This window comes from Mauremys mutica, chromosome 14 (assembly GCF_020497125.1).
Source record: "Mauremys mutica isolate MM-2020 ecotype Southern chromosome 14, ASM2049712v1, whole genome shotgun sequence".
Classification (NCBI taxonomy): domain Eukaryota; kingdom Metazoa; phylum Chordata; order Testudines; family Geoemydidae; genus Mauremys; species Mauremys mutica.
In genome coordinates, this window is record NC_059085.1 from 20,079,622 (window position 1) to 20,107,228 (window position 27,607).

General features: G+C 44.1%; 1 protein-coding gene across 1 annotated transcript in view; it reads left to right on the plus strand.

The window, feature by feature from the left end:
- The first annotated feature begins 9,211 nt into the window (after positions 1-9,211).
- The window catches only part of BRD7 (bromodomain containing 7), a 32,857-nt gene continuing 14,461 nt past the window's right edge, over positions 9,212-27,607 (plus strand). The window contains exons 1-7 of the mRNA XM_044987588.1: positions 9,212-9,363; positions 16,007-16,215; positions 16,632-16,761; positions 17,201-17,258; positions 18,278-18,422; positions 21,354-21,464; positions 26,213-26,397. Coding sequence (XP_044843523.1) covers positions 9,315-9,363; positions 16,007-16,215; positions 16,632-16,761; positions 17,201-17,258; positions 18,278-18,422; positions 21,354-21,464; positions 26,213-26,397 — 887 coding nt within the window. The 5' untranslated portion in view covers positions 9,212-9,314. The remainder of the gene's footprint in view (positions 9,364-16,006; positions 16,216-16,631; positions 16,762-17,200; positions 17,259-18,277; positions 18,423-21,353; positions 21,465-26,212; positions 26,398-27,607) is intronic.

Here is a 27,607-nt window from a genome sequence, read left to right on the forward strand (position 1 = left end):
AACCTTGGGTTGAGTGCTGTAGCTATCTTGAGAAATCTCACATTGGTACCTTCTTTGCGTTTTGTGAAATCTGCAGTGAAAGTGTTCTTAAAATGAACAACATGTGCTATGTCATCATCCGAGACTGCTATAACATGAAATATATGGCAGAATATGGGTAAAACAGAGCAGGAGACATACAATTCTCCCCCAAGGAGTTCGGTCACAAATTTAATTAACACATTTTTTTAACGAGCGTCATCAGCATGGAAGCATGTCCTCTGGAATGGTAGCTGAAGCATCAAGGGGCATATGAATATTTAGCATATCTGGCACATAAATACCTTGCATTGCCAGCTACAAAAGTGCCATGCAAATACCTGTTCTCATTTTCTGGTGACATTGTAAATGAGAAGAGGGCAGCATTATTGCCTGCAAATGTAAACAAATGTGTTTGTCTTAATAATTGGCTGAACAAGAAGTAGGACTGAGTGGACTTGTAGGCTCTGAAGTTTCTCATTGCACTCAAAAATAAAACAGTTATGAAATTAAAAAATCTACACTTCCAAGTTGCACTTTCATGACAAAGAGATTGCACTACAGTATTTGTATGAGATTAATTGAAAAATACATTTCTTTTGTTTATCATCTTTACAGTGAAAATATTTGTAATAAAAAATAATATACACTTTCATTTCAGTGACAACACAAAATACAAGACATATGAAAATGTGGAAAAACAACCAAAATATTTAATAAATTTCAATTGGTATTCTATTGTTTAACAGTGCGATTAAAACTGCGATTAATCACGATTAATTTTTTTGAGTTAATTGTGTGAGCTAACTGTGATTAATTGACAACTCTACTTCTTAGTTATGCCATATTCATATCGTAATAATATCTCTATGAAGAGTTTATGGGGAATAGGGACACAAGGGTCTTTGGAATAAGTCCAATATGGCTCTTGTAGGATCTTGTATCTGGTTGTTTTGATGACTTTTGATACAAATTTGAAAATCCTTCCTAACAGTGTCTTCATTGTATACAATTCAACATTACATACATCAGCACTCTCATCCCAAATATTATGTTTATTACGTATCAGAACAAAATAAATATGGACATATGATTAATTTTTGGAGCATTAATATATTTGGCATGAAATTGTTCTAATTATAGTGGAATAATATACCTGTCTTAATTCTTTGTTTTTACTTCCCATTGTTCATCACTGTTTTTCAGCCAGATCTCACATTTGTGCACTCATTGTTGACAGCCATATGCTCTTTTTACAGAACCTTTGAATGTTCAAGGAAACATTAAGCTGTAAATAATTTAGGGGGAAAAAACACCATTGCTTATCCAGCGAGCCTTCTGTTTAAAATTAATGGGAGCTTTTCCTAAGAAAGAACTACAGGGCCTAAGCCACACATTTTGTTCTTGGGATTCCTATGAAAAAAATAAATAATATATTGTAACAGGGTGGCGCATACCTCTTGCGAGTGCCATCTGGCCAGGTGTGTGTGCCTGCACTCTTAGTTTGCAGTGATCACTGTTGGTGGTTTCTCAGGTAGCTTTTCAATGACTGAGCTCTCCGACCAAGCTATGCACACAGTCTGTATGTGAAACAAAACAGACCCCTTCTGGGATATATAATCCAACAGTGACCTATCCCAGTACTCCTCCACTGGTACCTCTGTAGCCCTCCTTGGGCTCAGTTTTTAAGTAGTCCTGCTCCTGGTATGGGGCCATAACATACCAGTCTTCATCCCTGGAAACATTGTCTCCACCTGCTCTGGGCCTTTCTGGTCCCAGCTCTCCAGCTGAGCCCTGAACCATCTGATCCCCTTTCAAGTTTGTTTCACAGTTCAATATTTAGCCCCTTGTCTGGGCCTTCTCAACTCCCTTCCTCAAGGCTTAAGCCACTTCCCTGGTGGCTGGTACGGGGGGCCCAGACCATCCACTACTCCAGGTCCCAGCAGAAAGGACCCTATGAATAGCAGCCACATATTGCTTCCCCTTTAACTAGTCACTACACTCCTACAATTCCCTGGGCCACTTTCCCATGGCCTCAGCACCTTCACAAACACTTTCCCCCTCTTGTAGGGCTGAAGGCTTGTCCTCAGTCCCAGCAGCCAGACAAGAGCTATTTCTTGCTCCTACAGTCCCTGCCAGCAACTGATCTGTCCATCATCCTGCCACTGCTTCAGCCAGGAACACATTCCTTACTCCTCTAGTTCCTATGATACTGCAGCTCCTTTTAGATAGTCCTGATGGGCCTGATTGGCTGCTCCCTACAGCCTCCCTCCAATTGGCTGCTTCCACTGCAGCCACTATAGGCAGCCTGGAGGACTTCCCTACTGCTCCTTTCTGGGTCGGGGAGTGGTAGGACCCTGAGGTCTCCAGGAGTGGCCTCTGGGCCTAGTACACCTGTCACACATATGTTGTAAATAGACACAATTGCTGAATAAATCACATCATGGGGAGTCAGGACTTCTACAACTTGAACCAAAGGAAAGTTTCTGTAGCTGGTAGGAACAGCAGTAGGTCCCCTAGCCTCTTTATGAGGTAGTCACTAGAAAGCAATATTGTACAGTAACTCATGCATACCAAAGAAGTACACTCAAACATCCTTTACAGCCATTGAACCCATTTTAAAAGTAATAATTATCCTGTATGTGCTTGCATGCCTTGGAACACAGCATTTCAGTAATTTAATTTTGTAATTACCAGTCTCAGACACTTTGCATAAAAGTGAGGAATGCCACAGGACAAACATGTCACAACTACTTGCCAAAATGGGAGTAGGGCAAGCTTGGTGTTTGCAAGTATACTGCATCAATTATATAAAAAAATCTTAAAGTAATTAAAAACTTATTGGTAAAAGGAGATTACTAGAAGAATCCATGACATCTGGCTAAGCAGAAAATAATGACTTAGCAAGTTATAAAATGGTATTTCTACTAGTAATAGAGAAGTGGCATGATAAAATATTACTATCCAGATTGCATTCAAGATTGATCAACGACTGTAGAGTCAAAAACTCAGCACTAGGTCTTACTGAATTTGGAGTCAAAGCATGCTTCTCACGAAACAAAGCTGTTTTTCACTGTTAAAAAACTGTACAGTACAAATGCCCTCAACCTCTCTCAGGTTTGGCAGTTTCAGTGCAAGTATAGATCAATAAATGTTTCTTTTTGAAAAAAAAAATCAATGTGCGAACTCAAACACCTTGCCTGTAAAGCAAAGTTTGCTAGGAAAAATGAAAGTCCTTCAGCACTTGAACGTGGATCTGCATCTGATCAAAACCAAGATTTTGACTCAAACCTTTGTGTGTTGACATAACTTAAATTGCAAAGCTAGGAGAACAAAGACTTGCATTATGATTATCAGCAGAGATGTACTGCAGAGATTAATACATTTTCCCTTTTGTGATTTTTTTTTTAACAAAAAAGATTCAGAGCAGTGTGCAGGGGAGGAAATATTTTTTTAAACTCAAAGTTCAGTTTGGACCAATACCCCAGTATTCAAACATTTTTTAAAACGTTTAAACCCGCAAGGTTAGGATTCATTTCCTTTAGGGAACAGTCAGGTGAAAAAGGGAGTCCAGAGGAAGACCACCACAGAAGATGATGTCAGAGGTTTTGTACCTATACATATTCTTAACCCATACATTCTTGGCATGTGGGGATCTACTCAGGGCCATCAAGCAAAGAATAAAAATGGAGTGCCCCATATTCTGAACTAATACAAACTTTAAGTGATTTCACTAGCTGTGGGAATTTGAAGAAGCAGGAGGCAGGACACTTCAAGGACTATTGCTACATAAAGGAACTTTTTAACATACATTGTTTGTACAGGTGGCTCAAGTCAGATTGTGAACAATATTACCAACCCAAGTACTGAAAACTCATGAGGCAGCCACCCTCCCCAAATCATTAGATTGGCTTAAAAAGCATGAGATTTAATAAAATAAAAATTGGATTATTTTTATTTGGCATCTGAGCCTCTAGGGTGCAGTTGGCTTGTGTTTTCAAGCTTTCCCCCACCACTATAAGGGTTATAAACATTTTTGTTTGTTTGTGTTTTAAATGAAAGCTGAAGTTCCTATGCAATCACATGAATGCAGCTGGGGCTTTAAGAAAAAATACCAGATAATGTGTTGGCATCCTTTTGTCTGTGAGAGATGGTGGGAATTGCAGCCTATGATGTACATGGTTTGCAATGTCTCGTGTGACTGAATAGGCCAATCCAAGATTTGGATGATCTTTGGCAGTTATTGCAAATGTCTGTATCTTGGTTGGGAGCTGCTTGCTTCCTACAGGCTCTTTTCTCCTCAAGCAGTAGAAGCCAGTTCCTGTCATGGTCTTTGATACCTGATGGAGACAATGACGCCACTTGTTACTATCACTTGCCAAGGTTTCTCATTGGTCAGGATCAATTCCAAATTCCTTCATATCTTGCTTGCATGTGTCTTTATAGTGAAGATTGGGATGTCCTGTTGTTCTTGTTCCCTCTGATAGCTCCCCATATAGCATGTCCTTGGGTATGCGTCTGCCACCTTCTGTGTTGTGTCCATGTTGCCAGCAAGGATGGAGTGTCCTCTCCATGTGATGTGGCTGCAATAGCCTGGGCAGTTGATATGCTTTACCCATGTGTCAGCGTCCCCCTCTTGACTTCACTGGTTTGGACCCAAGGACGGGAGTCAATACATTTGGAACCAGCTATGCTGCAGGAGTTGCCAGAGCAGAGATCTTCCATCTGCCTGCCTTTTGGGGTTCCAGTCCTAGACTGGTTATCAGCCACAGCTGAAGGACCCAATCTGTCCTGTGTGGATGTCATTGGCAAAAACACTGAGTGAATTTGCTCATCCACCTTTTCATGGCATTTCCTCCATCAAGGGTTCCACTACCCTTCTCAGGCGCTCATCAGCCCAAAGCCACTGGTGCTTCCTGAGGTTTCTGGGTTAATTAACCATTGCCCAGCACCCAGATAATGTGAGACTTGCGATAAAACTGCAAGAGCTAGCAAAACTGTGAATACTACAGAGTTTGAGATAGTGTTGAGTTAGGCCTGATTCTCCATTACCCAGCATCTTGTGGAGTCATTTACACCTATGCAAAGTGCATGTAACACTATCAAAACAGAATTTAGCTTTTTGTACCCATTTTGCACTTGTGTGGATAATAAGGAGCAGGTCAACAGAAAATCAGACTCCCAGAGTTTTGGATCTGTCTAGTATAAAGATAGAAATCCAGATCTGAATTTCCTATATGGACTCTTAACACACCCAAAGTTTGGGAGATTCAGATCCAGAGTTTTTATTCGGGGATCATTTCTAATCACCCAGTTCAGTATGTTATGCTGGGCTATTAAACCTTACAGTCAATTTCAAAAGATCCTTTCAGATTTGTAGAAATCATTCCTCAAGTTGCTGCTCCATTTGTCCTGCAAAACCATCACAAAGAGTATTCTAGGCAAGCTATATCAGAATGCAGGCAGCTTTCCTGTAATGCCATGGCTTTTCGAAGGACAAGACGTTGAGGATGGAGTGGAAGAAAACGTGTCCCTTGAGGCCCATTGACATAACTGTGCTACTCTGAGGGACTTTCCAATGAAACCCAAGGCTACATTAATCCTTTCCTGTCCCCAAAACAAGAGGTAATACAGATCCCTTCGTTCTTTTAAGTGTAAGAGATCTGTAGTCAGTCTCCTAACCATCTCCAATTGTCCAGCTGACCACGTGGCCTTCATTTCTCATTAGGGAAACCAAACGTACTTTTACAAATTATGTGATGGAACAGGAGGTGCTCAGCATCTCACAGCTTTGAGACTTTAATCTGACAAGCCGTCAGTTGGACAGATTCAATATTCAGTAGGACAGACGCTGATTCAATGAGAAAGGGCACATGACACGAATCTCTTGTATGGAAGCTGGACTTGAAGTGTTCAGGTAGGGCCCTACTTCTCCAATACTTATAACGTCACCCTGTTAGCATTTTGCTGAATGCTTTGTTCCAGATCGTGCCCAGCCTCTGTCTTGGCATGCAGGGGTCAGGGAGCCTCTCCCCTTTCTCTCTGCAACACAACACACCAGCCGAGCACGGCCATTTTCAGCAGAAGGCAAAGACTGCAAGGACTGCTCCCTAGCTAGCAGTACTAGCATTTCCAGCCACCTGAAAAGGCATAGGGTATGGGAAGTATGCTGGACCATACCTCCTTTCCCTCGCTCCCCACTGCCTCCACACAACAGGTAGTGAGTTATAAAGGAGAGCACATTCTGCTTCCTGTAAACAAGGGATCTCTGAGACACATGCTCCAACCTGGAGCTCTTCCACATCCCCCCAAAGCAGGACTGTGCTTTAAAGACACCACTGAGCTCTCAGTGTTTTGGAGAGGAAAGGAAATGTTATGCTGAGAGTGCGAAGGAGACCTGGAGATAAAGGGAAACAAAGGTGTATTCGGGCTGTGAGTGTCTGTGCCAATGGATAAAATTTCTACTTGTAAGATGCAGGATGTGTCAATAAAACTGACAACTAAAAGGGTATATTGCACTCTCAAAGGCTGACAAGAAGTCAGACTTACTTGGCAATCCTATAATTCTCTCAAATTTCAGCAGATTCAGGACAGGGTTAGTCAGTGAAATTCAGAAGAACAATTGGACAAATGTTCTTGCCATGTAACATGAAAGAAACCTTAGAAAGTTTACCAGTCCCCTAGGGGGAACAGAGGATACAAACACATTTTTGTTTGCATTTTATGAAACATGTCCTTTAAACATTTACTAGACTTGTATTTTTACATATGGCCTTATACCCAGACAAAAACTCTCTGCCTCCTACTGAAATATACTTAGGAACATATTGTTGTGTTTGTAATAAGAGTATTAAAAAGTCCAGATGTGAATTAGAAAAACAACTGCTTTTATTAGAGCTAAATTTCAAACTACTGGAATAAGATCAAGCAGGGAAGTTGCGGTTTATTCCAGGCCCCCACCCACACAATTCTCCTGGTAGAATATTGAATAACAACAAATCTAGCCAGTGAAACACAAAAGTATCACATCATCTAACCAAATTCTCATTGGCTCTGGCCAGGATTGTTACTTTATAACTCCTCAGAGCTGCAGGCTTTAAAAATTAACCATTTGCAGGTGCTCTGTCACCCACCCACAGAAGTCTAATTAAAATCAAAATAAATAATCTCTTTGTCCATAAAAAGTTGTACATGAGCTAACAAATCTGACAAGCATTAATAGGACCAGTTTGTGATGTTCAGAATGAAAGTTTTTTCCTGGTGGAACAGAATCCACTTCTTAGCAACATCTTTATGATCACCTCCCTGTAGCTTGCATAACTCAAATTCCAGGTGGCACTGGAGAGTAGATCCAGCAACACAGATATGGGATCTGTGACAGGGTGAAATGCCAACAGCAATAAAAGAAAAAGGAAAGGCTTAGAGAAGAACCTTACAATCTTTTTGGGAGAGGAACAGCAAAAAGAGAGACAGGAGTAGGAATTAGGAATCACTGAAGAAACAGGCACTGTTGAACTCATATGAGCGGCAAGTCCTGTCTCCTGATGGTCTGGAGCTCACTGGGAATACTCACCTGTGTAATTTCAGCACATAGATAAATGTTGACAGGAGCCAAGCCACACTTTGGTCTTGTTTATTACAGCGGAACAGCTGCAGTGTAGACAGTACCAGTGGCAACAGCAGGGGTTCTCTCCCCTCGGCATAGTTAATCCACCTCCTGAGACAAGGGCCATCCCTAGGGGCATGGGCGCCCTACCTGTCCCCTGATAAACCCCCTGGACTCCCATGCCTATCCAATTGCTGCCTGTCCCCTGACTGCCCCTCCGAACCTCTGCCCCATCCAACCCTCCTGCTCCTTGTCCCTTGACTGGCCCCTGGAACCCCCTACCCCTTCTCCAACCTTGTAATCTTGTGGCACTGACACGTTGTAGCTTCATTTTATATCGGCTTACAGGGCGGGAGTGGGGGGGGGGCCCACCATTTTGGGCCCCACCAAAAATTATACAAGCCTGCCGCCTATGCCTAGGGGGGTGCACAGCCCGAGACATTAGAAATTTGGCACCCATCTGCTGGAGGGTGCTCTCCCTGCCCCAGCCCCACACCCACTCCTCTCCTTCCCCCAGGGCCCCACCCCCAACCCGCTTCTTCCCTCCCCAGAGCATGTTGTGCCCTCACTCCTCCCCCTCCCCCTGCCCAGTGTCTCCTGGGGCTGTGAAACATCTGATCCGTGGCAGGCAGTAGGCGCTGGGAAGGAGGCGAAGGCGCTGATCATTGGGGCCCGCCTGTGGGCAGGAGACACTGAAGGGAGGGGGAGGTTCTGGTAGGGGACTCCTCCTTGCCCCCCCCACCTGCCTGCCGCTCGCCTGCTCCCCCCCCCCCCACTTCCAAAGCGCAGATCTGCTGTACCCAAAGAAGGGGTCTGCTCCAGAGGCAGCAGCTATGTTGACAGAATAATTCTTCCACCGCCCTAGTGCTGTCTACAAGGGGACTGACGTCGGCTTAACTATGTGGATTTTTCACACGTGGGAGCCACAGGGGTCGCTCTAATTTACTGGTGCACAGACCAGCCCTTTGTAAAGCAGCCAGCCAAAAGCAGGGCCACCCAGAGGATTCAGGGGGCCTGGGGTCTTCGGTGGCGGCGGGGGGGGCTGCTTCGGTGGTAATTTGGCAGTGGGGGGGCCCTTCCGCTCCCGGACTCGCCACCGAAGTGCCCCGAAGACCCGCTGCGGGGGCCCCCCTCCGCCAATTGCCGCCGAAGACCCGGAGCCGAAGAAGCTCTGGGGCCCCCGGCCCCGTGAGAGTTTTCCAGGGGCCCCGCAGCGAGTGAAGGACCCCGCTCCAGGGCCCTGAAAAACTCTCGTGGGGGCCCCTGCGGGGCCCGGGGCAAATTGCCCCACTTGCCCCCCCCTCCCCGGGTGGCCGTGGCCAAAAGGCACCGGATGGGCGCCGATCGCTCACCCAGCCTGTGCCCCACCCCTCCGGCGCCAGGGCCCGTCTACTGCCGTCCCCCCACCCCGCTTCAAACGGGAGCGCGGCCCAGAGCCGGCGGGACCCGCCGCCTCCCACCCGCGGCAGCAGCGGGGCCGAGCGCGCCGGGGCGGGCGGAGCTCACAGAGCACGGGGAGGGCGCCGCGCTCTGGGGCCGCTAGGGGGCGCCGCTCACGGTGGCTCGCAGGCTCTCCGCTGCCGGCTACCCTCTTGCCGCGCGCGCGGGCGGCCGGGCGGGCTCGGGCGCGTCCCCGGGGTGACGGAGGGAGCTGGCGGGGGAGCGGGCGCTGGGCCGGCCGCGGGGCGCCATGGGCAAGAAGCACAAGAAGCACAAATCCGACAAGCACCCGTATGAAGGTGACGCGCCGCCTGGCTCCGGGGCGCGGGGCTGCCGCCAGGGCCGGAGAGCGAGAGAGACGGGGGGCGCCTAAGGGAGAACGGAGCCTCCCCGTGTGCGGGAGGTGGGGAGTGGGGGGGAGGGATAGTAAGTTGGGGGGAGGGGAGGTGGGGAGGGGGGGGGAGGGATAGTAAGTTGGGGGGAGGGGAGGGGGGGCGGGGGGGGAGGGATAGTAAGTTGGGGGGAGGGGAGGTGGGGAGGGGAGGGGGGGAGGGATAGTAAGTTGGGGGGTGGGGAGTGGGGGGAGGGATAGTAAGTTGGGGGGAGGGGAGGTGGGGAGTGGGGGGAGGGATAGTAAGTTGGGGGGAGGGGAGGTGGGGAGTGGGGGGAGGGATAGTAAGTTGGGGGGAGGGGAGGTGGGGAGTGGGGGGAGGGATAGTAAGTTGGGGGGAGGGATAGTAAGTTGGGGGGGGAGGGATAGTAAGTTGGGGGGAGGGGAGGTGGGGAGTGGGTTTGTGGGAAGTAGGGGGTAGTAACAGGAGGAGGGGAGATGGGGAGTGTGTGTATGGGCGGGATAGTAAGTTGGGGGGAAGGGAGATGGGAGTTTGGGGGGAGATGAGAAAATGGTGGGGTAGTAAGAGGGGAGGTGGGGGGTGTTTTTGCGAGGGGGGAGATACTGGGGTGGCTGCTCTGTTCTTTATGGTCAGTGGATTCATTGAGACTCCACACTGCAGATACGTTTCGGGTCCTGTGTTCAGCGCATCTTACCTCTGGGGTTCTGGGTGGCTGGGCTGGACAAAAGATCTGGATTTCTGTTAAAGGCCCTCGAAGAAATATCGGGAACAGATTATCCATGTGTTGTGTATTAGGTTAGACAGCTCAAAAGTGTAGATGGCCTGGTTTTGTTAAAGAGCAGACTGTTTATGCCACGAAGTTGTTCTGAGACATAGGAAGTTAGTTATCTGCCCAGGCTGATAGCATGTACATTGTAACCTTTTTGGAGGGTTGCAAACAGTGGGCACTGAATAGGGACAATATAAAAACTTTCTTCCATTGACCTAGTTAGTGCTGCCTGGGGAGGTGGATTATCTACACCAGTGAGAGAACCCTTTATTCCCCCCGCCTTCCCACCCTCCCCATTGGTGTAGGTAGTGTCTGTGCCTAAGCGGTACAGTGGTAGGTAATGTCTCTGCTGAAGCAGCTGCACCACTGTAGCTCAGATCAAGTGTACTATCAGTTCTTATCAGTTTAATTTCTTTTGATGGACATATGCAACACCTGCTCTGAAGATGGATTCTCCTGCTGCCATTTTTGAAGATGTATTTCTCTGCTGACACTTTGGAAGAAAATTCTCTCTCTGCTCCTGAGACACTGCCAGCTGCACTTGTAACGCCCCTGTTGCTGCTCCACAGAAGGTCTCTCGAACAATGACTACAAAGAAGATCCTTGGCGCCTCCAGGACATCGCAGACCAGCAACACGAAGAGAAAGAACGGTGCCTCCTCAAAGGATCCCGCCTGAAATGCTGCTCCAGAAAGATCCTGCATCCTGAGGCCAGTCTGTCGGGACATCACAACCAGAAGGAACATCCACTCCGCTCCGCAGCAGCAGCAGCCGCCAATGGACAGCCCCCTACTCTTCAGCAGCCACCAACAAACAGCCCCCCAGCTCTCCAGCTGCAAGGTGCTCCAACACGACCACCTCTCACCGCCCCAGCTGCCCAGGACCCTGACGGTGGTGGTGCACTCCCTGCTCTGCACACTATCCAGGGAGGAATCTCCACAGACGGGACCAGCATCTTTCTAGAGACCACCTAGAGAGTCACCAGTGCCTCACCGGATGCCTGCCCGGCCTCAGACACCACCCTGAGGGACCCCAGTACCTTGCTGGATGCTCACCTAGCCGGTCCTCTCTACCCCACCCGTCAACAGCAGGGAGAACCAGCCAGCGATTCCGCCGAGGCTGCTGGATCTCCCCCGCTGCAAGGTAATGAGGACACCATCTACCTGCAGTATCCCCTCGCTGCGGACGTGCTCATCTTCCCCATCTGGTCCCCGCCCCGAAGCTTCCACCTCCTCAGTTGCATCACTAGGCACGTGAAGAGATGCCACAACAAGCAGGTCGCCTTCAGCTGTGCCCTCTGCAGCCTGCCCTTTGAGACGCAGAAGCAATGCAAGACGCACCAAGTTACCTGCAAGAAATGCCTCAAGGGAACAACACAGTCTCCTGCCCCGGCTCCCAGCCCTCCTGCTGCACGCCGTCCCGCTGCTCCTGAGCCTCAACGGAGAAAGCCGACCATGCAAGCTGCCATCAAGAAGCCTGCCCCCGTCACCAGGCCAACGGAACAAGATGCTGCGATCAAGAAGGTACCTGCTGCTTCGGGGAACATCTCCCAGGTCCTCGCCAGCAGGAGGCCCGTCTCACCCTCACATATCGCCAAGCAGAACTCCATACTAAGACGTGTCAGTTCTGTCTCACCACCTGTCCAACACGTCCCTGTCCCCAGAAGGATCAGTGCCCCCCCCGTGCATAAGTGCTCGAGATCCTGTTGCCGGAAGAGCCAGTGCCGCCCCTCAGACCGCCCTTCCAGCTCCAGCCATCAGAAAAGCCTACACCATGCCTCAGACTGCCTTGCGAACTCCAGCCACTGGAGGAGCCAGCGCCACACCCCAGACCACCCTACAAACTCCAGCCGTCACTGGAGGAACCAGCCCCGCCACTACACCAAAGCACCAGGCCTTCATCGCTAGACGGACCAGCACGGCCCCCAAGTCCATCCTACGGGCACTGCCTGCGGAAAGATCTCACGCTCCAGCAGCAGCTGCCCAGGCAGCAGCCACTCATAGAAGGACCAGCAATGTCCCAGTAACCCCCGAGCCGGACATCTGTCCGACTACTAGCAACGCCACCATCCTGCCAGAGATCCCGCCCCAGTACCCAACCGAAGGGAATCCTGACCTATGAGAGAGACAGCAGGCCGACCACGCAGCAGGCTCAAAGCCTGCACCAGATGAGGTCAAGGATCCTGAGGACCAGCAGCCGATGGTGAGGGCTGCCACACCGTGGCAGACCGCCTGGACTGAGGAGCTACAAGCGGCAGCTTCCTTTGATGACTTTGACCTCCTCGTAGACAGGCTCACCCGAGAGCTGTCTGTGGAAATTGCTCCCAGAAGGAGTTTGAACCAGGAGAACGCCCCGCCTGCCCACAGAACATTTGCTCCAAATCACACCACCACCACTAGGGGATCCAGAAGTAGAAACACCAGCCGCTGCTACAATCCAGCAGTGGGTTCCAGGATCCAAAAACTGTACCAGGCGAACCACTCCAAGGTCATGAGGGAAATCCTAGCTGGGCCCTCGTCCTACTGCACAATCCCATCTGAGCGTCCCTACAGCTACTTCCATGATGTATTTGACCGCACAGCCTGGAACGACGCATAGCGCCCAGAGTGCCTCCAGCCCCTGTCTCGTGTCGACGACGCAAGTGTCCTGGAGACTGACTATACGCCCAAGGAAGTGATGGCCAGACTCTCAAAAACAAAAAACACAGCTTCTGGGAAAGACGGCATCCCCTAAAGCCTCCTGAAAAAGCAAGATCCTGGCTGCCTGGTCCTCGCCACACTCTTCAACCAGTGCAAGCGGTTCTGCCGGTCTCCCAGCTCCTGGAAGAAGGCCATGACTGTACTGGTGTACAAGGAGGGTGAGTGGGACGACTCCAGCTACTGGAGGCCCATCTCCCTCGTACATCATGGAGCAAAGCTGTATGCCAGCTGCCTGGCATTGAGGATCATGGAGTGGTCGGTGAGCGGGGGAGCCGTCAGCTTCGTCCAGAAAGGCTTTGTGTCTGCGAGGGCTGCTATGAACACAACTTCGTCCTCCAAACCCCCAGCTAAATGGCCAGAAGGGTGCGGAGGCAGTGCGCGGTACCGTGGCTCGACCTGGCTAATGCCTTTGGGTCCATGTCCCACCACCACATCTTTGCCCTGCTCCAGGAGTTCAGGATGCCAGAGAACTTCCTTCGTGTGATCCAAGAGCTGTATGGGGGTGCAGCACCACCATCCGATCGATCAAAGGGGAGACTGCCAAGATCCCGATCCGGAGCGGAGTAAAGCAGGGCTGTCCCCCCAGCCCCATCATCTTTAACCTCGCCATGGAGCCATTGCTGCGAGTTATCTCCAGTGGCCCAGATTGCTCACCCTCTCACCGTGGAGGTTGAAGCCTCCTGGCTTATGCAGACAACCTCGGTCCTGACCGTGGACAACCCAGAGAGCCTCCAAGGTATGCTAGATGCCACCAACCGAGCTGTCGACTGGAGGGGGCTCCACTTCAGTGTGAAGAAGTGCGCAACTCTGCACATTGATGGCAGCAAAAGGGACTCGGTGCAGGCAACGGGGTTCCAGATACAGGGTGAGCCTGTCATCCCCCTGGCAGAGGGGCAGGCATGCCAGCACCTGGGCACGCCAACACCTGCTGGCACCGTGGCAGAAGATAAATGCTCTGAACACCTTCCTGATCCCACGCATCTCCTTCACCCTAAGGGGATCTGCCGTGGCAAAGGTGCCCCTCAACAAGGCAGACAAGATCATCCGGCAGCTGGTGAAGAAGTGGCTGTTCCTTCCCCAGAAAGCCAGCAATGAGCTGGTCTACATCGCCCACAGGCACGGCGGCACCAGCATCCCCCGCATGGGTGATCTGTGCGACATCTCGGTGATCACCCATGCCTGCTGACATGTCCCGATGCCATGGTAAGGAACATCACGGCTAACGCCCTGCATGACGTGACAGAGAAGCAGCTTGGCAGAGCCCACTCCAACCAAGACATCGCCACCTTCCTGAGCGGCTCCCTGGATGGGGAATTCGGACAGGATGGGCGTGACATCGCTTCACTGTGGTCCTGCACTCGCAACACCATGCATCGCCTGGGGAAGCGCATCGGCTGCTGCTGGGAGTGCTGCGAGGAGCACCAGGAGCTAGGAGTCTGGGTGCCGCAGATCAGGCCCAGCGACAACCCCATCGTCACCCCGAGTGCCAGGGGCTTGCTGGAGAGGACCCTGAAGCTGCCATCCACTCGCTGCATGTGGAAATCCTGAAGCGTAAACTGGACCAGGGTAAAGCCTTTGAGTTGACCAGCAAGTGGAGCCCTGGGCGCCTGGAACCCCTGCAACGAGCGTGTGCTGCATACCTGCAGGATCGGTCAATGCTACGCACGGCTCATGTGGTGCCTCATGGTCTCAGACACCATCCGATGGTCCAGGGTCATCTACATCGAGCACATCACCAGCCACTGACAGTACCAGGAGGCGTGAGCCAGAGTGACATCGTTCTTCGACTATGAGAAAGGGACCAAGAGACTTTCTCCGTTGGATCATATGAACTGGAACCATAAACTCCCTGAACATTAAATCTCATCAAATGTGGATCAATCCATCCTCATCATCATATCCACTCATTATACGCCACACCCGAACGTAGCCACTTTATGAACTTCATACCCATATATCTCAATATCTGTACTTTGACCCATCAACCTTTTACCCCCAATCAGGGATATTGTAGATTATGTATTCCTTATGCCACCCAATCTTAACCCAAACTTTGCACCCTCGATAATCTGTACGTTATTCCCGGATAACCAGAAACTACTGTGCTTAAACTGTGTACCATTCACTTTTTTTATCATCTTAATAAAATTTTTAAATTTTAAGGTTATGCCTCCACCATACTTCCATCAGTAAAACTTTTGTCGGTCAGAGGTGTGAAAAAACACACCCTGACCAACAAAAGTTTTACCAAGGAAAAGATGCTCTTCCTCCGACAAAGCTACTAACCCTCGTTGCGGGTGGTTTTATTTTGTTGTCAGGATCATGCTCTCTCCCGCTGACAAAGAGCGGCTACAGCACGTACCTGTCAATGGCACTGCTGTAGTGGCACTGTGCCGCTGTAGGGAGTGCAGTGGAGACATAACCTAAGTGTAGATGTACCCTTAGTTGTAGAGACTCACACTGAAGAGATAAGAAACAAAACCACTTGGAAATAAGGTGAGAGAGGTGCCTGACTACTTTTGATCTGGGCCTAAGCGCCTTCACTCCAATTGAAATTGTGGGGAGGTCTGCCCTTGGACTTCAGTGGACTTGGACTCAGGACAAAACGCATATTTGTTTTGGAACTTATCTGAAAATGATTCTACTTTAAAACACTGTAAGTTTCATCTGGAACTATTTTTGATTTGGTCTAATTTGTATGAAATGTAACAATTTTAATAAAGACCGATAGGAGTGCCAGTTTTACCAAACCGGATCTGATCATCTGTTCCCCAGGATCTAGTTTGCCTTTGTCAGTAGCCAACACCTAGTGAATATGGGAAAGGGGAAAACATCCACAATGTCTTAGACAACTGTACAATACTGGATGGGGAGGAGGTCGTTCCTAGTGTAAACTGATTCTCATAGAAGCCATTGGACATGAGCTTTGATTAGCCTTGGTCCATGTACTGAATTTGACAGATTTTAATTGTAATTTCATGTTGATTAATTATAGACCTGTTCAGGAGTAGTTTTGTAATGTCAGAAATATATATTGGAACACTATCCAAATTGACTAAATAAGAGTATGTTCTCTGATTTCTATGCTTTAATCATATTTCTCATTTCATTGATGCTTTAAGAATATGTAGAAAAACCCTTAAAGCTGGTACTAAAAGTCGGAGGAAATGAAGTCACTGAACTCTCTACTGGAAGCTCAGGACATGATTCAAGCCTCTACGAAGACAAAACTGAACATGAAAAACACAAAGACAGGAAAAGGAAAAAGAGAAAGAAAGGAGAAAAACAGATTCCTGGAGAGGAAAAAGAAAAAAGAAAGAGAAAAGTAAAGGTAGTTACTGTTACATTATGTACTTCAGTGTTAAAATCTTCACCTAGCCGAAATATCTAAGTCAGTAAGGTGTAAGAGAACAGTTAAATCATGAAGGTTTGGTTGTTTTTTGTGTGGTGGGGGTTTGGTGGGGGTACTCTGGGGAGAATTCTCTGTGTATGAAGTTGCTCCTGTCACTCTGTAAAAATCTCAATTCTATCACAAATACCATGTAAAAAGACTCTTTAAATGGTAGTTATTCTGCTATCTGAATTACTCTATCTTCCAGCAGGTGGAGACAGTGCCTTTAGAAACATGAAATCTTGATATTCCAGTCCTTTGTTTCCCATCTTAAATAATCTGAACAAAGAATTAGTTAGCCAACAATAATGCAGTTTCTACAGCCTCACTGAAATTGCTTATCTTTTTCTTTCTAGGAAGATAAAAAGAAGCGAGATCGGGAACATGCTGAAAGCGAGGGAGAAAGAGAACTGAAATGTCAGACTCCTGTGAGACTGGAATTGCCACCAGAGAAACCACTGGCGAGTAGTTTAGCAAAACAAGAAGGTAGAAATAATTAAGAATTAATTACTTTTGTTGAGATGCTTTAAAAGCTGAAATTGGTTCCTTAAAAATAATGTCCTGTAAAAGGTGGCTAGTATTTTCTTGAATTGAGAATATTTTACCTGTTATCTTCATATCAAATGACTTGACCTTTGATACTATCCAAAAATAGCTGAACTTTGAAATACTGCTACTATGGTGGCATTTTCAAAGTGAGGCTCATTGCTTGTATACAGGCATCACTACAGTGTTTAATAAGGCAAATTAGAAAGGCAACCCCCTACTCTCTTTGCTGCGGTGCATTTAGGGCAGTAAACTTAATATTTGACAGAATGCTCTAATGTACAGCAGTTTTGTAAAACCAGATGATAATCTTGGGGTGGAGAGTTTCAATTTTTTTGTAGTTTCCTTTTTTCCCCATCTTACTTTTTTCCCCCCCTAGAAGTGGAACAAACACCACTTCAAGAAGCTTTGAATCAACTCGTTAGACAGCTGCAGAGGTGAGTACTTGCTCTATCAGGACTATGAAATGGAAATTCAAAACATTAGTTGCTAAAGGGTATAGCAGCTTTGAAAATGTTTAAGCTATGTGGCCTATTAACAAGCTTGGTCAATTTTAAAGTGCTTGATAAATATTTTGCCTGGCAGCAGCAGCAGAACTACAAACTGTCAAGCATTTAAATGTCAGCATTTTATTTGCTTTCATTGGCAATTTGTAGGATATTCTATAAAGAAGACATAAATTGACAGTGACCCTCTTTTTGTTGGTAATATTACCTATGCATTCTAGGGTTACAGCTGCATACAAATCAGAAGTGAGGGGAACTTACAGGGCTATTTATAAACTTAACTACCAATAGCAGAATGTCACAGTGCTTGGTAATTTCTCCTAAGACTTGCACTTTATTTTAATACCTCTAATTATTAAGTTTTAAAGACTATTAAAAGGAAACAGTATGGCAAATATACTGAACTCAACACAAATGTGTCCCTTGTATGTCATAAAATATTTGCTTTCAGAGAAAAGCAAGAATTTTTAATTAGCATTCTGTCAAAATTGCAACCTCATCTAACTGAATATGAATTTGTGTAGTCTCAGTCTTTAAAGTAAAAAGGTAAATGCACATACAAATTAATAGCTTTCTAAAGCATAAGCGATCATCTTTTGAATAAGAGATTCAGATTCCCAGGTGGTGGTGGTGGGTTGTTACAGTTTTGCAGGAAGGACCAAATCAAGCATAAATGCTCTTAATTTAAACCTTCTCCAGCTAACTCTGAATTTGGGGGAGAGGTTCACTGTCTGTGCCTGGCAAACAAATATGAAGATGACGGGGTATCAGGTTAAAGAGCTAGCTTTGTTAACCACCCTAAATTCTCAGGTTCTCTCCCACTCTTCCAAACTCAGAGTTAGATATACAGTATATCTAACTTAGTCTTCTCTTCTATTTAATTCCAAGCTCAATATCTTCTTTGTTATAAAAATAAAATATAAAGAGCGCATCTTTTCATATCTTAACAGAAAGGATCCAAATGCCTTCTTTTCATTTCCTGTGACTGACTTTATTGCTCCTGGCTACTCCATGATCATTAAACACCCAATGGATTTTAGTACCATGAAAGAGAAGATCAAGAACAATGGCTACCAGTCCATAGAAGAATTAAAGGTGTTTATAAGTTATATTTTTGCTACAGAGAGGGATTAAATGATGACGCATGGAGATACAAGCAATTGCATTGTACGGGATTATTCCCTTTTATTCACATTTCCTTAAATGTTCATATTCTATGAATATATGAAATTGGCAGAAATCAGCACATGTGGCTTTAGCAATATTTTCTGTTGACCTTGTAAGCAAACAAGTTCTGAAAATAAAAAAGAAATTACTTCCTGTTTTCAAAAAATAATTGATGGCAAAAACATATGTATAGTATTGGTTAGAATACGAATATAAATAAGTTATATATATTTTAATATGGTATAACTGGAATCCAGTTTCATGAATGATTGCCTGTTGGTCTGAGTGGACTTTTTTTTCCCTTCTATGTCTACTGCTTGCTTGTAGGATGTAACCCAGTGAATTTTCAGAATTGTGCTAATTGGGTTAAATATTTACAGCTCCTCCAGAACCCAAAATATGTAATGTAGTTAGCCATGTTGGTCTCAGGATATTAGAGAGAGGACGTGAGGTAATATCTTTTATTGGGGAAAGGTAATTCGAGTACCAAAACTGAAGAACTCGTGTGACGCGAAAGTTTCTCTTTCTCTCTCTCCCCAACAGAAGTTCCTCCAATAAAAGATATTAAATCACCCATCTTATCTCAGCCCAAAATATAGTCTTATACTCTTAAACAACACAATGTGCAAGTCAGTAGAAAACCATTTGGTGTCTTTATTTCAGAATAAAACTGCAAAATTTACAATGGACTGCATATAACCAGAAAATGTAAGGATAGAGATGAATGAACTTGTCATCCTTGCCTACCTGTTACTACTCCATCAGATTTCCCACTCCCCCTCCCCACCCCCGAAATGGCAAGTCTTTAAAAGAAAAACGTAATACACATATGGCCCTTTTACTGCTGTTTTCTGTCTGACAAGTACAACTGTATAATCTTCAGGGAAAGCTGTCGATGCCTGGCATTGCCTTTACCTTCCCATTAATAATAAAGAGGTAGTCAAATGTCTGTCAAATTGCTTTGGCCTCAAGAACAAACCTGTCATCTCAAGAAGAGATGAGTTCCAATCTGCAGGCTTTGGTGCCTTTGAAGATCTCTAGTGAGTTAGAGAGGAACCTGCCCTTTTGCTGGTATATATGGGGAACTCTCGTGCTAAGTGGAATTCACTGTTATCAAGAAATTGGTTAAAGATGCTACTTCTGACAGTCATGTTAAACTCGGGGGTCACATTGACATACTTATATTTCATGGCTTCTCAGAGTAAATTGGGCATTTGTAAATGTCCCAGAATAATTGCTTGTGGGACATAGAATCACCCCCCAAAGAATATCAATGATCCAAAACACCTGGGACAGATAACAGCCATAACTCTGACATAACTGGGATGAGTAAAGTTGAACCCACCTCTAGGGAAGGGGTTGCAGTGCTATGATGTCTCTTCAGCGCTCCTGTTCCTGCCAAAGAGGATTTCCTCTGAAGAAGCGTAATTAGTTTCCAGGAGCCAAAAGTCATAGAAGCTAAATTTGACAAAATTGAGCCCTCAGGGCATGATCGTGTATTCCGTGCACACCAAAACTCCCAGCAGTTTAGGGTGAATGAGGAATGCGAGCTTGGGTTCCAAAACTCTGAGCTATGTGTCACCTTTTAAGATCTGCTAACTTTCTAGTTTGTGCCCCTTTCCTGGAAAACTTTGAGGCTATAAAACATCTTTTATTCATCAGGATGTGGAAACAATATAGGCAGAATCAGCGTCACTTTCAGTGTAGCATAATATGTTTTACTTTCGTAATGGCACAGAATACCATTTGCTCATTGGTAGGGAGACATACTCTGTATCCCTTCACCTGCCTGACTGGGTATAAATGGGGCCCTCAGTTGCCGTTTCTGACTATAACATGTTTGCAATTTGTGCAGCTAATATCTGGATTACTGTTAACTTTTATTTTTTTTCCCCAAATATATGTTCTCACTCAGAGCTTTGAAGCTGAAGAAAACATTCCTTTGTTGTTTCAGCTGCTTCAGATTAGTCTGGCACACAGATCTACAGAATCTCTCTCCCTGCCTTTTTGAGTTCTTCGCCTTTCACACATAACTGCACTGATTCATAGTGGAAGATATTTTGTGCCAAAACTTCAGTTTTCATTTCAACTTTGACATTCTGTGTAGATGGTTGAATGGGAGGTCTAGCACATCTATGTAGAGAAAGTCTGACATAGTTCATCCTTTGTTAGACAGTCTTTTGGATATCCTTTGCTAAGCTTAGGATTCTGTATTTCTTTTTCGCATTAAAATACTAGTGAGACACAACTGACATCTTAATGACTAAGTGCAATTCAGTCAAGTATTTATATATTTTAAAACTCTGTTTTAAGGATTTGAGCCAAGATTTTTAAAAATGGAGACCTACATCGATAAGTAAGTACTTAAATAAATGGCCTGATTTTTTTCAGAAGTCCTGAGCACCCAACAAATCTTATATCAGACTGCTTATGTAGGTGTCAACATATGGATCTAGACAATTTGTGTATATGTTCTGAAAAGTTTGACCTTAATACACCTCTACCCCAATATAACACGACCCGATATAACACAAATTCGAATATAACGCGGTAAAGCAGTGCTGCGGGGGAGCGGGGCTGCGCACTCCGGTGGATCAAAGCAAGTTTGATATAACGTGGTTTCACCTATAATGCAGTAAGATTTTTTTGGCTCCCGAGGACAGCATAATATCGGGGTAGAGGTTTATTTTTCATATTTAATTACTTAAATATCTTTGAAATTGCAACAGGCTTTTGAAGCTATTTGTTTGTTACCTTCAGCTCAAGACACCACTTGTATTGCAGCCAGTTATTTTAGTAGATCATCCTGTATGATCTAACTTAACTCTCATTCAAAATTAATTAATTTTTTTTGTACAGGACAACTTCAGATTGATGTGCACTAATGCCATGATCTACAACAAACCAGAGACTATTTATTATAAAGCTGCAAAGAAACTACTGCACTCAGGGATGAAAATACTTAGCCAGGTAATGAAAATTTTAAATAAAATTTTGTTTAGTTTGGTTTTTTTGTCTTTAATTGAGAAATATAACAGGCTGCACTCAAACTTATTTTATTTGGTTTTTGGTTTATAGTAAATGAATAACATTAAGGAGTAGTGGATAGGGCTCTGGACTTGTAGTTAAGACCTGGGTTCTGTTTCTGGTTTATTACTGACCTGTCTTCTCATGTGTAAAGTGGTGAAACTATAGTTACCATCTTTTATAAAGCACATTGATATATATATGGATGTTAAGTGCCTTGAAAGAGTGAAGTTGTTCTTTTTGTACTTTAACAGTTGCATGAACATCCTCAAACTTTCTTTTCAAGATGGACTAGAATAATATTGTAAGGGGTGCAAGATTTGTCATTTGGGGCCTGATACAGTGCAGAAGGAACCATAGTATTTCTTTGACATAATTTCTTCATTATAACTTAGTGAAAACAGTTTACTATTCTCTCATAAGCCACTCCAGTTATAGGGAATTTGTATACGGAACACAAATACTAAATACTGGAAAAATGTTGATTTCATTGGTCAAAACTTAGTGAGAAGTCTTGCTTTTGCTGTGAAATATGTGGGATCCATATATTTTTTTTTAATATAGGATCCATTTTCTTAGAGTTTAAGGCCAGAAAGGACTGTAACATCATTTAATCTGATCTTCTGTATATCACAGTCTATTAAGTTTCACCGGGTTATCCCTGTATTGAGCCCAATAACTTATGTTTGACTAAAGCATAACTTCCAGAAAGGCATGCAGTCTTGATTTGAAGACTCCAAGAGATGGAAAATCCAACATTTTCCTGGGTAGTTTGTTCCAGGAGTCAATCACCCTCACAGTTAAAAATTTGTGCCTTATTTCCAATTTAAATTTGTCTGGCTTCAGCTTCCTGCCACTAGTTTTTGTTGTGCTTTCTCCATGAGCCCTTAGTATTCAGTTTTCTCCCTGGGAAAGTACTTATATACTATAACCAAGTCACTTTTTTTTTTAAAAAGGTAAACCAATTGAGCTTTTCAGGTCTTACTATTAGGCATTTTCTCCAGCTCTCGAATCATTTTTGTGGCTCTCTCCTTTACCTTCTCCATTTTTTCAATATCCTTTTTAAAACAGGGAAACCAGAAGTGTATAGTATTCCCGTATCAATCTCAGCAGAACCAATACAGAGCTAAAGTTACCTCCCTACCCCTCTGTTTATACTTCTGTATGCAATGCACTTTGTCCTTTATTATATGTAATACAGAATAGTTAGGAAAAGCTATTTTGCTTTGTATCTACTTCACTTTTATATTTAGAAGAATAGAGTTCCCAAAGCTACTTACCACTATAAAAGAGGGATGAAAAATTTTAAACACTCTGAAACCATTTGTGCTGAGATACTGCTTGTCCCTTCTACTTTACCAAGTGCACTTGTCAAATTAATGCCCAATCTTTTTCATAAAAAATAAATATCAACCCATTAACTTGAATTTGATACATGTTAAAGGAGAGAATTCCTTATTTACAGCAGGGAGCGCTCTACATGTATTTGATTTTAACTATTGATAATACTTCATACTCCGTTTTCTACAGTACATGGGATCTTGCAGTTACTCTAGCTAGTGTTGCCCTTCCTCCCTCAGATCTCATGTCAGCAACCAAAATAGCACTTTGGTACATTTGCTGTTTACATATAAAGGTGACCACAAAAGGAAATCAGTTAGAATCACGCAGGTTCGCCTCTGTAGCCTTTCAATGTAAAATGCTATTTGCTTCTTTCAAAAAAAGAGGGAACAAAGAGCAAAAGTGAGATAAGACAGGAAGACAATTTAACAAGCAGCATGAAAGGAGAGAAATTCAGACACTACTGGGTAGGATATGGAAGGGGGGAAAGGATGTCAAACAGCATCATTAGTGATGGTCACATATCGCTTTTAACCAATAATTTTGTGGGAGACAAAATGAGAGAGCTAGAAATAATGTTTTTCACAGGATCCAGTGAAACAATTTGATATCTCTGCAGATTGCTCTAAACCAGGGGTCCTCAAACTTCATTGCACTGCGACCTCCTTCCGACAACAAAAATTACTACATGACCCCAGGAGAGGGGACTGAAGCCTGACCCTGCCCGAACTCCATTGCCCTGGGTGAGGCGGCCAAAGCCCAAGGGTTTCAGCCCCGGGCAGGGGGCCTGTAACCTGAGCCTCGCTTCCCAGGGCTGAAGCACTCAGGCTTCGGCGTTCGGGCTTTGGCTCTGGCCCCGAGCCCCAGCAAGGCTAAGCCAGCCCTGGCGACCCTATTAAAAGGGGATGATGACCCACTTTGGAGTTCCGACCTGTAGCTTGAGAACTGCTGCTCTAAAGAAAATTTTGAGATGTAAGAGGCAAAATAAACTTAAAAAAAACAAACCTTTCCATTGTTCCTTCCCCAAAACCTGCTAACACCTCTACTATTGCTTCCCCTCTATCCCTACCCTGATATTTCCTTGTACCATTTGCAGACCACCTCCTCTTTGCTAACATCTTGGGGAGGGGAATATCAACACACCCTTTAACTTATAAATAGGAAGGAGGAGTTGCTTTTTTGCACCCTTGTCACTAGGAGCTATGAAATATTAAGACATTAAATCCAGTATCAAATACATTAGAGATGGATCAGATGGATGTGCCTTAAATATAGGATTACAGAAATCTGTACTGGTATAAATTAAAATAGTCTACAGAGAACATTAATAATAGTATTGCCTTTGTGTTTTTAGTTTAGTATTAGATCATTTTAGTGCTTTACAAATTGTAGGTATCTAAAGTAAGTTTTGTTTTACAGTGGTGCCTATGGGTTCCACACTAGACCAGAGAACCATTCTGCAGGATTCTTTACAAACACAAAACAACGGTCCTTGTCCTAAAGAGTCTACAGTCTAATAGACAAAATAAACCAAGGGTGGGATAGGAGACAGTGGCACAAAGCGGTGATGTTATTTGCCTGAGGTCACACCAGGTCAGTGGTAGGTTTCCTGAGTCTTAGTCTAGTGCCCTATCCACTGGATAACGTTGCTTCTTAAAGGAATAGTGATAGAAAAATTCTACTTTGAGATTTTCTTAAATATAATCTGATTAAAACCTGTTTTATGGTACATCTGTTAAGTCACTACATTTGTTTTGCTCTGAACAAACTATGATTTCCAGTATACAGCAAAAAAAGTTTAAAGATGAGAAACAAACAAAAGCCAGCAACACCTTTATGCAGTCTTTTTCTTTCTGTGGCTGATTCTACTGTCTTCATTGTTTTCAATTTTTTAATTTAATAACACTGATTTTCTTGCTCAAGAGCCCGACCCTTCCTGCATTACTTTTTCTCCTTCTTGACCCTGCTTGGGAAGCATTCATCATCTTACTGAAAATTTAAAAAGAAAAATTGCTCTGTTCTTGTTCAGCTCTTCGCAATAGGATGGAAATAGAAACATCAAAATGTGTCACCGCTAAAAATCCCCTTTCCCTTTGTCTACAAAACCCAGCTGTTACACTCACGCTATATTGACATAACTGCACAACATTTTATTGCTTTAATGTTCACCTTGGAGATTGGGAGAAGTGTTCCACACTCCCATAAATAGTTGGGTGGGGAGAGTGGAATCATTTTATTTTTCTGAAGGCTGTAACAGTTCCTGGGTTGGTTTCTTGAATGGAACTAATAAAAGTATGCTACTTTATAACAAAACATGAAATTACATACAAGAACATCCTCTACAATCATGTTCAGGAGTTCATTAAACAGCAGCTTCTTCACTGTGTTTTCTTTCATAGATTCCTGCAAAATTAACTTGTTCAAAAAAACAAAACAAAACACATCCTGCTTTTGATTCATATGCAAAAGGTTAAGCTATGTTTAAGATGGTTTCTCCATGCTAAACTAAGATGTCAGTTTATTTTAATGATGCACGGGATGTTTAATGTCTTAGGCCTTGTCTACACTTAAAAGGGTTTGTGAGTATAGATATATTAGAAGAGCTGTATAGTCATGCCTATCGTCCCAAAATGGAGACACAGAACTCTTACCTCAATACCTTAAACCAGTTCCCCACTCAGAATAAGCTATATCAGCAAAATGACTTCTTTATAATTGCATTTACACTAGGGCTTTTGCCAGCATAGCACAGCTATGTTTGTTAGGGATGGGGGTGGGTTCCCCCCCCCCCCAATATGTTCCTAACCAACACAACTATGCCAGTAAAACTTTCTAGTGTAGACCTGCTCTTGGCTAGTTGCTAACACTACATAATGATAAGTAAAATAGCACTGTTAACATTGACTATTATTTTAAAGAAACACCTTGACATAAAATTTAACTGGCCACAGGCGTTACTTTGTTATAGCTGATAACTTTTTGTGGCTACTAGAATTGCACCCATCTGTAAACAGCGATATCACTTAAGTACACATTTCCTCTTGACCCCTTTCTCCATGTTTTTCATTATATGGATCCCACGTAAATTAGTGAAAATGTAATATTTCTCTACTGAATGCTATAATGGAATTGAGTCTCACTCCATTATTTTAAGTATCATGCTTCAGTACTGTTGCCAGATCACCTATTAAACACAGTGTCCATATTAATCTATTGACCAGCTAATGACCCAAGTTGTCTTTTCTAGTTGATAGTGTTGAAAGAAAAGCATTTAACTTAAATCTTTGTGAACAGGTTATGAAAGAGTTAATTGTAGATGTGAAATGAAAATATCCCTTGTATATTTTTAGGAGAGAATACAGAGCCTAAAACAGAGTATCGATTTCATGGCAGACCTGCAGCAGAGCAGAAAGCAAAAAGATAGGATGGAATTACAGCCAAATGGTGAGGATGACAATCTTCTTGGGAAAGACAAAGAAGACTCTATGGAAGCTGACATCAAAGCATTCAAAACCCCCAACAAGGAGCATAAAAAGTAAAGTATTGTTTAAATAATGATTATAGTTACCCACTCTAATTCCATTGAAAGAAAGTGTTCTTAGACATCAGTGGACATGGCCTGTTACATTTCTGGCACTGTTTATGGACCAAGAAACTCTGATTCCTAGACTCTGGGAAATTACTTTTGTGTGTTCCTCCATTCCTTTTTCTTCTAGCCCTTTCCTTTGGCCAAAATAATAATTGTATTTTTTTCATTTTATAAAAGGTCTTCATTTTGCATTATCAGGGTAATTATGCACCAAGACTTACTCATTTCAAGATTTTTTGCAGGTTTTTTGTGTGTGTGTGTAATTGTTCTCACTCTCAAGTAATGCCAGTTTGGTGCAAGCTGGCAAATATGACTTTTCAACGTTTTGATGCACTTTACAAAATGTTGTCTATTGAGAATTTCAGCTGGCAACTACTAGCTATTTTTGCTGTCAGATATGTCTTAAACGCTGCAGAGAGTGCGTGTAACAGCAACAGTTCTGCTATATTGAAATATTCTCAAATACTTCAAAACATTTGCCAAGCAGTGGCTTCGTTCTTCTGAATGTTGGTACTCAAGATATGACAACATAGCTCCAGCAAATCAGAGTTTAAACTGTTGTAATAAATGTACCAAAACTATTCTTTTTAGTTTATGGTAATGCAACTGTAAAACATGGCAGTGACCCAAACTGACAAATCTCTAACTGGAGAAACCCATGTGTGAAGACAGCTGTAGAGAGACTAGCACACAGAGAACCAAATTATTTGTATAAGTCCACTCTCTGGCTTATAGATAGAGCTGGGCAGGAAAAAGTATTCCTGTCCAGCAAGAATCTGAGATTTCGAAAATTTTCCATCCTGAATCACGACAAAATCAATCTCAACATTTTTTACAATCCAACAATGTGAAAAAAAAATCCATTTTGGATCAATCAAAACATTTTGTTTCAATTCTGACTTTTCTTAACTTTTCTAATATAAATTCAATATCAAAACAAAGTAATTCAGTCCAAACCAAACTAATATTTCTCATTTTGAAAATGTCAAAATGGGCCACTTTGACAATTTGAAACTCATCCATTTTTTCAAGATGGAAAATGTGTCAAAACAGGCTCTTTCCTGCAAACAGTTTCAGTTTTGATGTACTGGCATTTTTGAGTGAAAAAACATTTTGGTGAAAAATTACCAACCATCTTTACTTATAGACACAGCTT